Source organism: Aquila chrysaetos, chromosome 19 (genome assembly GCF_900496995.4).
Source record: "Aquila chrysaetos chrysaetos chromosome 19, bAquChr1.4, whole genome shotgun sequence".
NCBI classification, from domain to species: domain Eukaryota; kingdom Metazoa; phylum Chordata; class Aves; order Accipitriformes; family Accipitridae; genus Aquila; species Aquila chrysaetos.
In genome coordinates this window covers 8347341-8363764 of record NC_044022.1, presented here as the reverse complement: position 1 = coordinate 8363764, position 16424 = coordinate 8347341, and the positions used below count along the sequence as shown (strand labels likewise).

Below are 16424 nucleotides of genomic sequence, written 5' to 3'. Positions count from 1 at the left end.
AAAAAATCCTCTCAGATGTGAGTTCAGAAATATCTAGAACTACTGAATTCACAACAGTTATTAATAAAACAGCCAAATTCTGATGTCAATTATGCTTGTCAATTCTCACAAATACAGAGAAAGAAAAAAAAGACTACCTACTATTTGAGAGCGGATACTTACCACTTCCTCCAAGGCAGCACTTCTTCCAAAAGAACAAGTGAGGTGTGCGAGGCAGTTAACAAATGAGGAGAAAAGTTCATTTGGAATGGCAGTTAAAATATTGCGAGGAAATACAGTTATCAGGTTGCTGATAATACTGGAAATTCCTACTGCTTCAGAGTCTTCTATTTCAATTCTATAGATAGAAATAGCAGTTAGTTTTTTGCCATTAAGAAAAATGCTAAAAGTGAATTGATTTTATTGATACATTTTCAATCGATAACTCTATTTCATATTACTTAAGCACCACCTACTTTAAACTGCCTTCTCTTAATTTCAGTAAACACAAATTATACCCAGAAATAAGCCAGCCATACAAGCTCTCCACACAGATACACTACACTCCAAACTAAAGATTAAAAGATGCCATCTAAATTTAGAGAGCAGGCATACATACCCATTGATAGTATTCAGTAATCCCTCAATGAAGTGTGCCAGGTAATCAACTTGTGAACCTTCATCGGGAAAGACTGGCCCGTGCAAAGACGCCAGCTGTGCCAGACACTGTAATGAATCTTGGGCCATATCTGTATCTTCTCTGATTTTTCGATGTACCTTTCAGGAAGTGAGATAGTTAATAATACATGGAAAATAGGGTGTTCTTACAACAGTCACATGGCTCTCAATCCAAAAGAGCACACACCAAAAAAAGCTTACTATAACTTCCATTCAGTCCAAAATACAATGGTTTCTACAACTCTCTAAATCATAGTAAATGTCAAGATCATGACTCAGCTAACAAAACCACAAGCCTTGAATTAAATCACTGAAACTAAGTCTCACCTACATGTTGAAAATTGAACTGTCTACTGAATGTTATGTCTTAAAGGGAGAAACAGATGCCAGCCAGTCAGACATACTGCTCCTTCTAAAAACAGCAATAATGACAGTCATCTCTATTATGCTAACTATGCCTAGGCTATGGAGTCTTGCTAAAGTTAGTCAACAAGTTCAATCAAGATTATACAGATGCTTCTTTAGCCGAGGTAAACACTGAAGACATATACAAAAATGAATGCATCACTTCCTTGGCAACACCCTTACATTATACAAGGCCAACAGTAATCTTCCCACATTTCTGCAAACTGTTACGTCATTACTTCTGATGGTGAGACTTTCTAGATTCAAATCTCAATATTTCAGTAATCGTATTCTCACATACTTATGTTAATTGTCAAGTATGGATTTAAAGAATTTTCTTAGGCTCATGCCTACTTTTTCACATTACATTTACTGAATAAATATAGGGTAGCTTTTTCACCCAGAAGCAAATCTAGTTAAATTATTTCAGCAATATTATACACAAAAGTACAGTTAAAACGCTATTTCTCTGTGGTGTTATAGTTGCAACTTCACCCAACTCATACCTGGTTGGATTAGCTGCACAGTTAATCTCCGAAGGATCAAACTAGCAGGAGAAAGAAACCCTGCAACAGAAATACCCCTCCTAATATACACCCCACACTGGACTGAGATTAGAACTGAAGGCTCTCTCTTTAACATGGCAGTCCTGCCAACTTTTGCAAGGTTATTAAAATTTCTCAGATCAGATAAATGAATATAAATTACTACCATTCACTCACATTACTTCAAATAGCAAACTAATACTACAAGCCTCAACCATTGCAAATCAGGAATCTAAAACCAAAACTGACAGCGTACTGCCCTGGCTAGCATTCATTCAAAAATAATCAAATGCAGGCGAGTTTTGTTTACTGTTAAGTAAAATGCAAATGTATTGAAACAATGCTGCATGTCATTCAAAACATTATTCTTATCATGAATAAGTAATTGTAAACCAACCAAAGAAACAGATATCTGACAACTACATACTATTAAACGCGGAAGGGTTAATATGTAAGCCAAAAAGTTATTTGCATGTGGAGGTTCACAGCTGACAGTAGCAACTGTCTGGATAGTCTAGACAGCTGTTCAGATTGTGTGTAGCTGCTAAGAGTTCTGCGAGTGATTTTTTTCACCTTTTCAAAACTGCTGGAACAGATAAGCTTGCAGTAAAAAAAAAAAAAAAAAATTAAAAGAAACCAAACTAACTAATTTATCAAAAAATCCTATAAAGGAAGGACACGTATCCAAACACGTATCAGACAACTCTCAAGCAGCACTGGAGAGTTACATTTACTTTGTCTAATAACAACTTTGTCCAAGTTTTGAGCACATTATTTCTCTCTCTCTGCAAAATTTCTCTATTGCAAAAATGAAAATAGCTTGAGAATGCTGAATTCTCAGGTCCCAAGAGATGTAACATAAGATAAAATAGCATAGTAAACAAATTTATAAGCCAATATATGTTGTGGCTGCAGTAACTCCTAGCTGAGCAACAACTACAAACTTCTCCCAACAGTTGCAGAAAGAAAACAATACTAGTTTTATCCAGTTTTAATATCATGGGGTTTTTTAAGTTAGAGAAATTGAGTATTACGTTCCCTTCTCCCAACTCTACCTCTTCCCCATCCCTCCTAACTTAAACTATTTTAACTTGTTTGGATTTACTTTGTGCTGAGAAGAGATGCTGAATTCTGTATGCTGAAACTGGCTAGAAAACTGCAACTACATTACTTATTTTCAGCTGTTCTGTTGAGCAAATGCTTTAAGATCAGCAAACACATACTATTCATTTGATCTTTTTTGAGAGCCGTTACACCTTATCTGAAAGATATACTCTACTACTGCTCATCACGCTTGGTTTCGTTTGATGAGTACATGTCCAGAAGTATTAAATGTCTAAAAGTTTAGATAACTATACACTCTTTTCTTTTGTTAATGGTCATCAATTTAAAGCAATTTATAGGCAAAATATATATTTGGTAACCTAGGAAAAATACAATACTTCTGTTTGCTTTGATAAGCAATCTGAAGTTAACAGAATCAGTCCTACCTGATGCAAAAGGAAGAGTCCAACAATACAGTTTTAGAACAGGAAGGAGCTGCTTTCCCTGTGGTCTGGACTATGAAAGTTGAAGAAAGAAACTTACTGTAAAGAAAAGCTCCATAACTCTGCTGTCCAGGAGGGTCTCACGCCAGGATTCTGTTGGCTTTAGCATCACATTTTGTGAGGATTCAAACATAGCTATATAATGTCTGCCCAGTTATCTGGTGTCAAGGTCAACAATAACATTCCTACTTGGCTTTAAAAAAATCCTAGATACAACAGGATCCATTCAGAAAGAATGTAATGGAAACAAACTTTAAGCCTCTTCACATACACAGCATAATTCATGCATGAGGCCAAGGAATAAAAGGTATTAAGTATTGAAAAAAAGAATGCTCCAGGAATGTTAGATAACAGTTTGATCATAATTATGAGACATACCATAGTGATATGATCACTTTGATAACCAGGGTGTCTAATGTGACACAGCGAGAAGGGAAAAAAGCAACCGCAATTAACAGGTGTTAAAATTTATGCAAAATAGGAAATCATTTTCTAAAAAATTTTCCTGGCAGCTTTTAAAAAGCCCTTATGATAGCTAAAGATAGCTCATTGAAATCTATATCCTATTTTTCTAAATAGCCAAATATGTGTCACAGAATGCAGATATGTTAGCCTTGCATTAATCTACATTTTTTTAATCACACTGTGAAGAACAAAAGCATAAGGCATTGTCATATTAAACACATTTGTATGAGATGCACATGAAAAACATGCACACTGTGAAGCCACAATTTTGCTGCACTCATTTCAGTTCTTACCATATGTTTTGGCATAACAATTTACAAAATTCTGCAAATGCTCTAGTGCAGAAAAAACAGAGACATGAGCAAAAACATTTAAACAAGCAGGTTACATTCTTTGTCAGTCTGATCACACAGAAGAGTGTTTAACAAAGATTTTTGAAAGTGCTTCCTTCTGTGACACCCCCCAATCCAAGTAGTAGTAAAACTGCTTTAAAACTCAGCAATTTACGTTTTCATTTGTCGTTTTTAAACCCTTCATTATCCTCTCTGATCCCTTTCTAACCCAACCATCAGAATAAGTAACAGCATGCTCAGCTGCATGTAATTTACTTATTGGTAATGAACTGCATTAACTTTTGTACTGTAAGTCATCAGATATTGTAGAAAACATGTATCAAAGTATTTATATGTCTAGAAGAAAATAAATTTCACAATGGTATCATTCAAGAAAGCAGACCCCTTAACTTCTGATGGGTTTTGTTTAAGAGAATAATATATAAAGCAAACATCTAGCTTAATATGAGGAATTGTGGCACAAGGCAGGATGCATAATTTTAGTTTATTTACACTTGCCTTCTGAGTTCTGCCAAAACCAGAAATTCCTAACAACCCTGTGCAGAACCACATTCCAGAAAAGCAACTTTTTCCACAGCACAGTACCAAGTGGACCTTCACTGGTGGTATGTGTCCAGAACTGTTGTCAGCATGTTATAACACGTAAGAACAATCAGGGATTTTCACATTAGTGCAAAACAAAACCAGTTTCACCGTTTTCAAAATTATCAGTGTGTGCTGAACCATAGCTTGGTTCTGCATTATTTCAGACGGGGAAAAACTAAAAATCACAGAATTGTCTATTTTACTTCCATCTGAAATACAGATGTAATTTAAGTGACCAAAAATGCTTCACTTCTCCCAGATGAAAAAAGAAATATGGGCATGGAATTATCATATCCAAACATCCTTTATTAGAAGTAATATTACAAATCAAAACTAATTTTATCTGGCAAATTAAGCTATGCTTTTCTTCCTTTTAATTTTGAATGTTTTAGGAAAAAAAGTATTTTAAAATTGTTTATTGACAAGAGTATCCTTTGCTGAAACTTTCCAATAAACAATTGGGTTGGAAATACATCAATATCAGAAGATGATCATAGATACATTATCAGTCTCTGAAAATCAATTTGCTCTTCACTAGGTTGAGTCTACAGAGGAGACCAGCTACATAACACTTTTCGTGTGGAATGAAAGAAGGGCTAGTTTGCTGTCACTATTTTAACAAGCCTCAGTATTTAACAGCCCTATCCTGTTATTTTTAGTACTGTTTCTCATGCTAATAGACTGATGACACATCTGACAATAGCAGTTTTGAGGGTAAAATATCTGTTCACTGAACAATACAAATTATGCCTGCACCTATCGTGGAGATCTTGTACCCATTTTCTATCATGTACTAGATGTACGCAAACATTAGTGTAAGTTGGCTGTGGAGATGCTTGCTGCCGTGAAATACCTCAACCTAGTCTGTGCTATGGTTCAGCCTTATTAGCAGCAGTCCAGTTATGCCAAACCTGGAAAAAATGGCACTAAATTACCTACTGCATGGGCGTACACAGGATAAATGCAGTCTTCATCATCAATAATTAATTTACTTCTCAATACTTATGAGGAAACAAAAAGTACAGAACTAGCACACTTTTTTGTAAGCACTCAAGCTATAACATAGACTTATGATAAGCATAGATCAGTCTGCTATGACATCCTGGAGGGTTTGGGTTTTTTTTGTTTCTTTTTTAAATGAAAAACAATTGTAAACCACTTCTGGTAATAAATACAAATGTTTGTAACATTGCTAATTCTTCTGAAGAATGAGTAACTCTCATTAGAGTTCACTTTGAATGACACAGAAGTCCAAGCTAGGAAACAGCTACCAGAAGTACGGCAATGTTTCACCCAGTTCACAAGACTTAGGACACCGATTCCTACAGAGACTAGAAACTTCTGCTTGAATTGGAACAGATTATTCAATAATACATACCAAGCTCTACTGAAAAGCGTAAGACTACAACTAGATGCCTTCATGTATGGTAAGGCTTATATGCTCACTAATTAGTGCCTAGAGAGGAAGAGAAGACCATAATGTTTAAGGCAGATTTTCTTTTATCTTTACCTAAATTTATGTACGTAGACATTAGCTCTATGCTTGGTTTTGTTTCATGAGCTGGAGAAATAAGAGTAATCTTTTTAAAGTTATAAATTTGTAATTTTAAAATTGTAATTTAGAAAAAAAATTTTGAAGTTTTATATGCTTCTTGGAGGAACATATCAAAAAAGAAAATAAAAGGATAAACAAATGTGTAGTTTTCCTCCCACTCTTTGCCTCTGTCCCAGGAAGGGACTGATGGGTGAAGATGAGTATCAAAATATTTCATATCCTAAGTCAGACATGAGGGATTATAACATTTCACTTCAGGACTTCCCACAAATTCCAGTATCTAAGAATGGATCCCATGGTCTTTTTCCTAAGAGAGGCAAGGCTTGCCCTTCCACAAAGCAGTAAATTAGGAACTCAAAAATCAAAGTTGTGATTTCTTCTGCCAGACCCCCATTCACAAATTTGTTCACAGGACTCAAGAACAACTCAGAAATGGAGGGAAAATTCCTGGAGTGCTAAGGTCTGAATATCTTTCTTAAAAGTTATTTTAGGCACTTCACCTTTGTTGTTTGGAACATTTCTGGAGAGCTTTGTGTCAGCCTTAGACTTATATTTTACAAATAAAAAACTGCATTAGAAAGGTAACTGCTTGGAAATCTGTCGTCCAGTGTCATAATGCTAACATAATGATTTTATTGGGATTTTTAAGACCTCCTCTAGCTTGCTAGGTAGTTGGCCAAGCACATGGGATGAGTCTAGGAGCAACTGTCTAAAACTGATGCAGAGGCTTGCTGCCCCCTATGGAGAAATGCTTCACAAACCTTTAACTTACACTCTCAGCAAACATATCCAGCATTCAGGAGAAGGAATGTATGCTTAAATATTTAATTATTAAACACAAGTATTCTTAACTGTCATGAGAAGGAAACAACAACTTTGTGTTGGAGACACTGGACTCAGATTGCAGGCATAGGAAGTGTAGGAAGTCCCAAGCTAATTTTAAAACTGGCCAATTCCGGAGCCACTAGTGGTGTAGCCATGCCAGTAACAAGTCTCACATTGACCACCCAAGTGGATTCTGCAGCTCCTGCTACATTTTGCTGCTATGTCTATACAGCTAATAGTATGCAAGCTAATCACTTTAAGCCTAACTTAACACTTAGAGCACCTATGCAGAAGTGACTGCGACGCAGATGCAGCTCAAGAGTCGCACCTTTCCACTACAGACTGGCTGCCACCTAGGAAGCTGATGACAAATCACTGCCAAACTGGAAAATTAAAAAACCACTGGGGCGAGAGAGCAGAAGGGGAAGAAACCTATATACTTTATCAGTTCCCCTTCATAAAAAAGGTCACTACTGGTCTCTTTTCCTCTTCTGGTATTAATGCTTTTAAGATGCTCTTACGTTGCAAACTAATTTCAGAATTCATTCAGGAAAACCCAAATGATGAAACACTAATTGTTAAAAAGTTCAATATCAACACAAACACGTTTAGTGCAATTGTGACCAAACTCAGGGGATCTGTCAATCTTCTTGGCTTTGCCCAACTTTTTAAGACACAGTTGTTAGAAAGGATTGTCAGGAAAACACACAGTATCCTAGAAATAATTTCTAAACATCAGGGATTTCAAACTCAGGTCAATTTTCACCTAAGAGTGATAAGTCTGATAGAAGTAAAATGCAGCTCTCTTTTGCACTTTCTTAAATACAGCTGTTCTAGTTACATTGAATTTTTCTTTATATCCCAAACAATAGCCAGGATAGTACCCCAACCCTTCATCTTTCAGGTAAGGACAGACTACTGTAGTAAATTCAGGATAATCCCAGGCTGCTAACAAACACAGGCCTAAGGAAAGCAGCCCTGCTCCTGAAGGAAATCTGTGTTGTCGCTCCTCGGTAAAGGTTCAATCATTTCTGTAGCTCTGCAACAAATCAAACTGGGGACCTCAACCTGCTAAAAAAAGTTTTCAGCTAGATGGTTCCCTGTTCAGTATCGTGCTCATAGGAGGTACATTTCAGCAGCAATGCCAACTTGAATCATTCCTCAAAACAAACCTCAAGTTTTCTGGACCATTCTGTGTGTTTTTCATGCACTTCCAATATGCATAACAGATGCTACCAATCTGGGTTGGACTGAGTTCAAATCTTGAAAGTCTGCAGAACTATATGGTTCACAGCATCTCCCAGAAAGGTGTCTCACTCTGGCTTGAAGTTTAAAAGACATTTTCAAAACAGAGATATGAAGAGCTTTGTTCCTTTAACTGTGTGGCCGAGGAACACACACACTTAAAAAAAAAATGCGTTCAGATTGAACAAAAACTTCAGTCAGTTCATATGATTGCCATCAGACCATTAATTTCAATGGAACAGCAACGACGCACATTAGTGGAGTGCATCCCATTAGATTTACATAACCTGTATTTTAAATCCAATCCCCTATTCTACATTCACTTGAAAATTTGTCAGTTTGCCTCCAAGCAAGTAGAGGCACCAAATCCAAACAAGAACTAAAGTTCAAGTTCCTCTTTATTCATGTACTATAATCCGTATGTTAACAAATAAGGGATAAGTAGTTCTATAATAGACACCTTTTTGTAGATGGGAGACAGCTGGATAAAAATCTTATGTTCTGTTTAAGAACTTTTTCATTTGAGGACATTCATCCAAAGTCTATCAGAATGTGGCTGCCAACAACAGATAAATCCCAAAGTCAAGAAGTGAGAAACATCTCTGGAGGTAAGAGAATATAAATTATCATTATATCCTGACTCCACAGGACATATATGTATGTGTCAAGATGCTTTAAAGCCCAGCAACATTCAGCCCCTTAAATGGAGACTTTGGACACTTACAGGGTACTAGGAGTGAGATCCTTGAAGGCACTCTTGTAAAGGAGAGGGCTGTACCTCTTAGTACTGATCACCTGCACTTCCTTAATTAGTCAAAATATTCATTTAAGAAAAGATAGTTAAAACTAGTTCCATCTGAGTAAACAATATTTAACAGTGCTGTAACAGGACTGAAAAAAGAAACTCTGCAGAAGCCAACATGCCACAACAGACTACCATACGCTCTTAGTGCAAAATAGGAATCCTATGTTATTGTCATTTCCAACAGTACTGCCAAAAACCTCTGAAGCATCCGCAAACACCAGGTGAACTAATATCTTGAGGTAGCAAATAAAAATAACAATAGATGATTGCATGTGTGTTAATAAAATGAAATGGAAGTAACTGCACATGACTGAAAGGAGGTCTCCTAGGCCATCATGCCCTGCCCTTCCTATTGCAGGCACTACATCCCAAGACACTTGAAAAATACTAACTTGAAAAGTAGGTAGGTCTCAGCCTCTCTCCTTTCGTTGCTCCAATGAGAAAGCTATTCCAGAAAGCAACTTTCACGCTAGCAATAGACAATACAGACTTACTACAACTCTTCTGTTATTAATGGTGGCAGCACTGTCCAAGACTGCATTTAACAATGCAACACATATTAAGTTATCCTCTAACAGCACAAGAACTCTTGAGAAGAGATGTTTTGATGCAATTCTCACAACTCAATGATTTAAATAACGTGCCTCTTGACAACGGTCACTCTAGACTTAATGCATATTTATGCTACTTCCTTTTTTTGAAGATACAAGAATCTTGCTAAAGATTATATACAAATACTGCAGATTACTGTTATACTGCAGGGAATACTGAGAATCAATACTATCTTGCCAGGGGAAATACCAACTAAAGGAAAAAAGACATATCTGTGGATACAATGGATCATTTTACTCCATGCTTTGAGTATTAAATTTATGCCCATTGCTTCAGCATATGTACTGTCAAGATTTGGAAAGAGGATACCAAAAGGATACCAACTGATCAATCACCACAGCAATTCTTATGTTCTTATGTAATGTGCTATCTATTTAGAAACTGCAGCCAAGTTAAGTTTCACTGCCCATGAGCTAACAATCAACAGTTACTTTTAAACTAGTCATCTTAAGGAAAAGAGATTTATGCCACAATACAATCAACATGGTGCTGTAAATCCCAACAGTTATTGAATCTTCATCATTTCTCAAGGATGATTAAAGCCATTCCAACTTCTGTGAAAACAAGTTGCTACATAAAGGAGGGAGACCCAAGCTGGCACTGTAATTCTTACAACAAAATGGAATGTCCAATGGTAGAAAACAAAAAGATGGTATCAAGTGGAGCAGAAGTTATGAAAAGATTTGAAATAGTGCCATGTAAGAGCACTTGTGATGGTTCAGACTAAAGGTCCATCCGATCTCCACAAGTGGCCAGAATTTGCTTAACAGCTGTAGTATCTAAAGTAGGCCAAGTAGTAGAAAACAGTTAACCTTAAGCAGCAGTATGGCTTGCTTAGCTATTTCAATTAACACTTATTTACTAGCACCTATAGACTAAATAACTTCCTATTATTTAGAGGTATAAGTGAAAGCTGGAACTCCCAAGGGTCCACATCTTGCTTGTGTATATCTAGTTCCACCACTGCAAACCGTAGCCTAGGATAAAATGCTCATGAAGAACTAGAGCCTTCACTTTCAAACTGTAACAAGATCAGTATTTAGGACTACATCAGAGGTTTGCACAGAGCAAGACTAAAATTCAGAGGGAACCACCACTGCACAAACACAAGAGCATTTCCTTTCTATTTAACGTTACAGCTTAGGAGGGGGAAAAAAAGAAAAGCGTTCACACATTATTTTAATTCTTACAAATCCCAAATCCTCTTCCAAAAAACTTCTATAAGATGCAATAATTTGACTCCAGTCTCAGCCTTGTAGGCACGTGCACTAAATTCTTCTCTGGACCCCTGCCAAATCACTTCAGTGATCAATAGGAGTGGGATATTTACTTTTAATCCATGTCACCTTCCATAAAGACAATATAACTGGTATTCTGCTTTACAGATGTGAACCAAGGAATATCCAGTTTCAAATAAATTTCACTTTTGCTGCCCGCTGCATAATGAACAGAATCAAAGACAACAAAAACACACAGATATCACCTTCTGACCATCAAACCAGGAAAGCAAATAAAATCCTTTACAGAGGATTTGAAGGCAACATCAAGATTCCTGCAGTATATATAACTTAGTAGCAATTTCAAAAGGTTTTAAGAAAAAAGTTTATAAATCAGCTTAAAAATTTGGCTCTTGGAAATTTTGCTGAGCATCTGAAGGACGGTCTAGCTATTAAAAGAGGCATTGTAATGTTTTACTGCAAGTGCTGTCTTAACCCTTTATTAAATAGAGAATGTGATTGATTTTTTCTACAATATTCTTGTAGCCCGTTTTTTGGGCTGAGCGTTTTTATATCTTTTTTCTTCTCTCCCTCACTAAGACTCTTTCTCTTTCTGATTCCCATTTTCTCCTCTACTTTCCATCTCCACCTTTCTCTGGACTTTCATAATCAGCACACATCAGAAAGATGTCAAAATGGCACGTGTGTAAAAAGGAGATGCCACTTCTCCTCTCAGCTAGCAAATACTTTTTCTACAGATTGAAAAGAACCTATGACATGTTCTAGTATATGACCATGCTCTTTTACAGGGAGTCGGTTGAACATGTACATTCCTAGATGATGGGGCATTTACCTGCCCCCTCCTCTTCTGAGGGAGAAAAGTAGGAGAGATCACATCTCCGCAAAAAAATTCAACAGAGCTTAGACCTCTTCACCATTTGTTTCTGCACTAAAGCTTTATATTACACTTTTCCTCCTCCCTGCACCAACCAGACAGACCATCAACGCATAACTGGGGGCTGCTCTGCTGAACTAGTTTTGCCTTTTATATGAAACACTTTAAAACTTTAATGAAGAGCAGCAGCAGCTTCTGTATGTAAGCATCGGTTAGCAAGCAGAGGGGTGACCAAGAGCACTAATGGAGGAAAACATAAATCAAGGACTAAATAAGGGTTGTAAGTTTTACATTTTTCTCTCCTCACAAAGACTTTACTTATCATCTGGTAGAAGTGACCCAAGTCAGCTGCAATAAAGGGCCTGACATTAAAAGGATATAATTTGGAGGAAGGAAGTTCCAGCTTAAGACCTGATTGGCTAGTGCAAGATAACGCTGAAACACCGAAGACATCTGAGCATTGAGGTTTTCACGTCTGCTGAATTCCTGAAGTACCTCTACTGTGAGCATGAAGATCTGTCGCAGATCGTCCTCCTATAGTCAGGACGAACAAAATATATTAATAGAGTCTCTCAGTCATTAATTAAAATGTTGATTAAAAAGAAATACTTTTCTAAAGAGAAAATAATTTTCTGGTTTCACCCTATTTTTCATTAAAATACAGAAAATAATGTGAAGTTTTCGGTCAGACCCCCCCCCCCCCCAATTTGCCAAAATTAATAGATTGTGTTTGTAAAGAATAAGGAAAAAAAATCTTCTCGTAAATGCTAGTCATTAAAAGAAAAACTTAACAATATGTTTTTAACAACTGGTGGAGGAGAGGGTTGGTCTTTGGCATGAAAAAAAGTTGGTAAGTTGTTCCACAACAGTCAGTTTAAAGCAATGCCTTCACAAAAACATTTCTGCCTGGCCAAACAATACATCTGAGACAACCAGACTACACCATCTGCAATAATATTTTTAAATACATAGCTCTCCTTGGCTTTAAACCAAAGCTATATTTAAGACTATCATTGTTCCACAGAGTATTCGTTTTGTTTGCAATTGGTAGCCAAGGAATTAAAGAGTCCAACCACATAAAGATCTGTAGCTCTACATTCATAAAATGGGCAAAAAGGGATTGCACCTTTTTGATATAAGTTTTTAAAAAATACATTATCAGCTTTCCTGAAGTAGCCAGTATCTGCAGTTATAATAAAATATTTGTTCTATTAAATGCTGTTAGGCACGCACTGTACCTGAATGCACCTGGCACAAGAAAGTACTTCTGCTTCTCAATGTTTAAATTTTAGAAAGACAGGTAGCATATATTGATACAGAACTAGTTTACCTGAAATATACGTTTACAGTTACCATGGAACTCCATGCTTAGTCCAATGTTGCTGGTTTTACTTGAACTTGAGAACTCGCTCAACAACGCCGTTAAAATGGAACAGGCCAATGTTTGCTATAAAGAAAATAAGGGGGAATAATATAACTAAAAGATGTCCAATAACGTAATACCACCTACATTGTCCTTAAATTTTTTTTATTAGCATTTTTCTATGACTATTACTTCAGTTTCTTCTAACACAAACTAGAACAAGTCAAACTTTCAGGAGTATAGTTCCTTGGGTGAACCAACTCTGGAATCATCAAGGCTCCATCCTTACAAAGAAATTCGAGTATTTGAGCAATATAAAAACTAGCACCTGTGCAATCATCACTACAAAATGGAAACAAATTTATTGCAATCCATTTCCCGGCCCTGCTGCTTACTTTCTCTCCCTGTGCACAGGGCTTTACAGGTATTAGTTTCAGGGAAGATTCAGTTTCCACTTATTTCTATTGATCTAATAGTTCAGGTCACCTGAAGTTTGTTTTGGCCCTTCTTTGCATTTGCTACACTTACCGTGTTGGTATTTGATCATGATTAAAATTATACCACTGAAAGTGATAAAAGCTAGTCAAAAAACACCACCTGCAATACACCATCTACTAGATCTTTTCCGTCTCCCCCCACCAAAAAAAAATAAATGAGAGGAATACGCAGAAAGCTCTGATGCTTCAAAACCTTTTGGATACTTCCCTCCAAAGCACAACAGAAACAACCTTTAAAACTACTCTATTAGAATAACGTCTCTGAAGTGGTATAAAAATTAGTAAGAAAAAGGCACGTTAATTTTAGAGAGACAGATCCTTGAAGACTGAAGGTTTAAGTATCTTTTTCATTCTCAAAATGTAAGGTAAGGTAAATCAAATGCTTATCCTAAAACACAACTTAAAAGCCAGCTTTCCTTTATGAAACACACTGCTCCAGCCTTTGTTGCTGTTTTTTGAAATAAAAAAAAAAGCTTTTTTTCCTGATGCCAAAGTCCAGAAACCACCATCACCAGTTTTAATATTTTTTTAACTGATCATTACACACAAAGGGAAGTAAATATTGTATAGTGGAGATGCAAGCAGTACTTCAGGAGTGTGCCATACACTACTATAATAAGCACAATAGAAACTGTATACAGATGAAATGAAAACACTTTCTGTTAAAGAGATGTTCTTAACAAAAAACTTCAAAATTACTGGCTATCCTCCCAGACTGTTTGGAGCCAAGGTGCCAGGGATGGACAGAGGGATAGGAATTGTTAAAGGGTCATGCATGCCAGCAAGTGTCCAGGGGTTAAACAGAAATATGCACACTACCTCTGAACACCCGAAAGATTAAAGTGGAGATGATACTATTTATGCAAGCTCATACAACAGCTGAGACCAGTGCCATCCACCCACCAACTGCAACATCTTTGTTCAGAAATGCCTCTGAAGTCAGTACCTTGACCCCCCAGACAACTAGTTATCTTAGCCAGTATACACTAAATTAACATTCTTACTTGCTAAATAAGTCCCAGACAGATAGAACATAGTGGCTTCGTGATAATATATGGGTTTTCTCTTCTACTATATAATGAAGCTGTACAGTGGACCAGCATATTGCTGATAGTTGCTAAATCCAAGCTTCCCCATTTTGAAGAAATACCTATTTATTCCAAGTGGATTATTTCTCATCTACAGTCACCACTGTCACACATAACGTACGATAAAAGCAACGTTTAGCCAGTGAAAAACAGCATCGCACTTTAAACTACTCCAGCAAAAGTGCAATTTTATCAGTTCTATACTAGACTTAGAAATATTTCTAATTAGGTCAAACAATTCAGTATTTTATTTCCAAATTTCTGTGTAAGCTATTTACACAATAAATATTTTTTATTTGGAGGAAATCCAGATTTGATCCACTATAAAAAAAAAACAAACAGCGTAGGCTAACACTGAATTTCAAATCCAACATTAAAAGTTCCATATGAAAACAATTAATCTGGGTGGAAAAAAACCCCAAAGTTTGGCTCTAGAACAATGCTTCAGATAAGAATACATATTTTTAAAGGAATAATGCAAAGTTGCCAGAGAACACTGCCCAATTTCATTATGTGCCAGGAGATGCAGAAGTCTCACAAGGCTCTCTAAATACTTTAAAACACAAGCTTTTATTTGATGCTTGAATTACTGACACACTGATACTTTTCAGTTCAGAGGAGCCATGATGCAAGGACATCATTAGTTGCAATTACAAATCCACAGTTTGATGCTCTGTAACATACCATGATTACCAAGTAGTGTTAACTACAATAGTACAACAGCCTGGCTAAAGGTAAGCTGCCTCTGCTTTATCATGCAAAGATTGTCACACCAAGCCACCATCCAGACCACCACAGAACAAGCAGGGCAGAGGTGCAGCGCACCCATCACTTGCAGTCGGTTGTCAATTATTGGAAAATAAATCACTAAGTTCGAATGACAGGTAAGCAGCAATAGGGAAAAAAAAAAAAGTTTGTTCCCACCGTGGTTACAAATAGTTAATATTAGCTGAAATAACAGATGTTTCTCCTTCCATTTTCTCCAGTTTGTTTACATGGTATATAATAATTTATCCTTTCTGTTTGGATAGTAATGTGCTATTGCATGATAAAAGTGAGTTCCGTATTTTTTTGTGTGCTTTTCTCCTGGTTTCAAGGAGAAATTTAAAAGGAAGATTAAATTGTATGATTGATGGTAAAGAAATCTCTTCAAAGATGTAAAAAGCAATGGATGCAGCTAGGCTGACTGAATCTGCTAAGAGCCTGATAAAGCAGCTTGAGCAGTTACCTGCCCCCCTGATTTCAATAAGAGCTATTTCAGGTAGTTCTGACATCAGTACCTACTTTGAGCATGAAAGGAAAAGTGTGACATTACTGGATACTTACACACTTTATACCCTCCAGCAGCCTAGCTCACAGCAAACACCAGGGCACGGTGCATCCCTCTGCTCTCCTCCCTCCCACTGAATTCCCAGCATCCCACCAACTCCTTCACCTTGCTATTTCAATAACTGGGGTGCAAATCCTGCCCCATTCCCTCACCATCCCAAGGGCACTGTGTGCATTATGGGCACATCCACGCCCTTCTGTAACTATCTGCATCTATGCTTACCCCTTGCATAAGGAATTGTAAGTACTCCCGTACATCCAGGTCACCAGAGCAGGAAAAGACCAAAAATAAGATATTGGCCAGTAACTTAAAATTTACTGCAACAACAGGCTGAGAGGAGATTGCTCGAGATTGGTTTCCTAGAGGTAGGTGCCAACCCCGAGGAGTTTAGCATACAGACAAGAGCAGAGGAACAGATCAAGACATGTAACCCAT

General features: G+C 36.9%; 1 protein-coding gene across 2 annotated transcripts in view; it reads right to left on the bottom strand.

Moving 5' to 3' along the window:
- The window catches only part of XPO4 (exportin 4), an 86420-nt gene that overhangs the window by 33612 nt on the left and 36384 nt on the right, over nucleotides 1-16424 (bottom strand). The window contains exons 5-9 of one of the 2 annotated variants that reach the window (XM_030042781.1): nucleotides 13042-13158; nucleotides 12092-12245; nucleotides 3195-3307; nucleotides 599-756; nucleotides 163-337 (exon numbers count right to left, since the gene is read on the bottom strand). In XM_030042781.1, coding sequence (XP_029898641.1) covers nucleotides 163-337; nucleotides 599-756; nucleotides 3195-3307; nucleotides 12092-12245; nucleotides 13042-13158 — 717 coding nt within the window. The remainder of the gene's footprint in view (nucleotides 1-162; nucleotides 338-598; nucleotides 757-3194; nucleotides 3308-12091; nucleotides 12246-13041; nucleotides 13159-16424) is intronic. The other variant, XM_030042782.2, reaches the window with a different exon arrangement.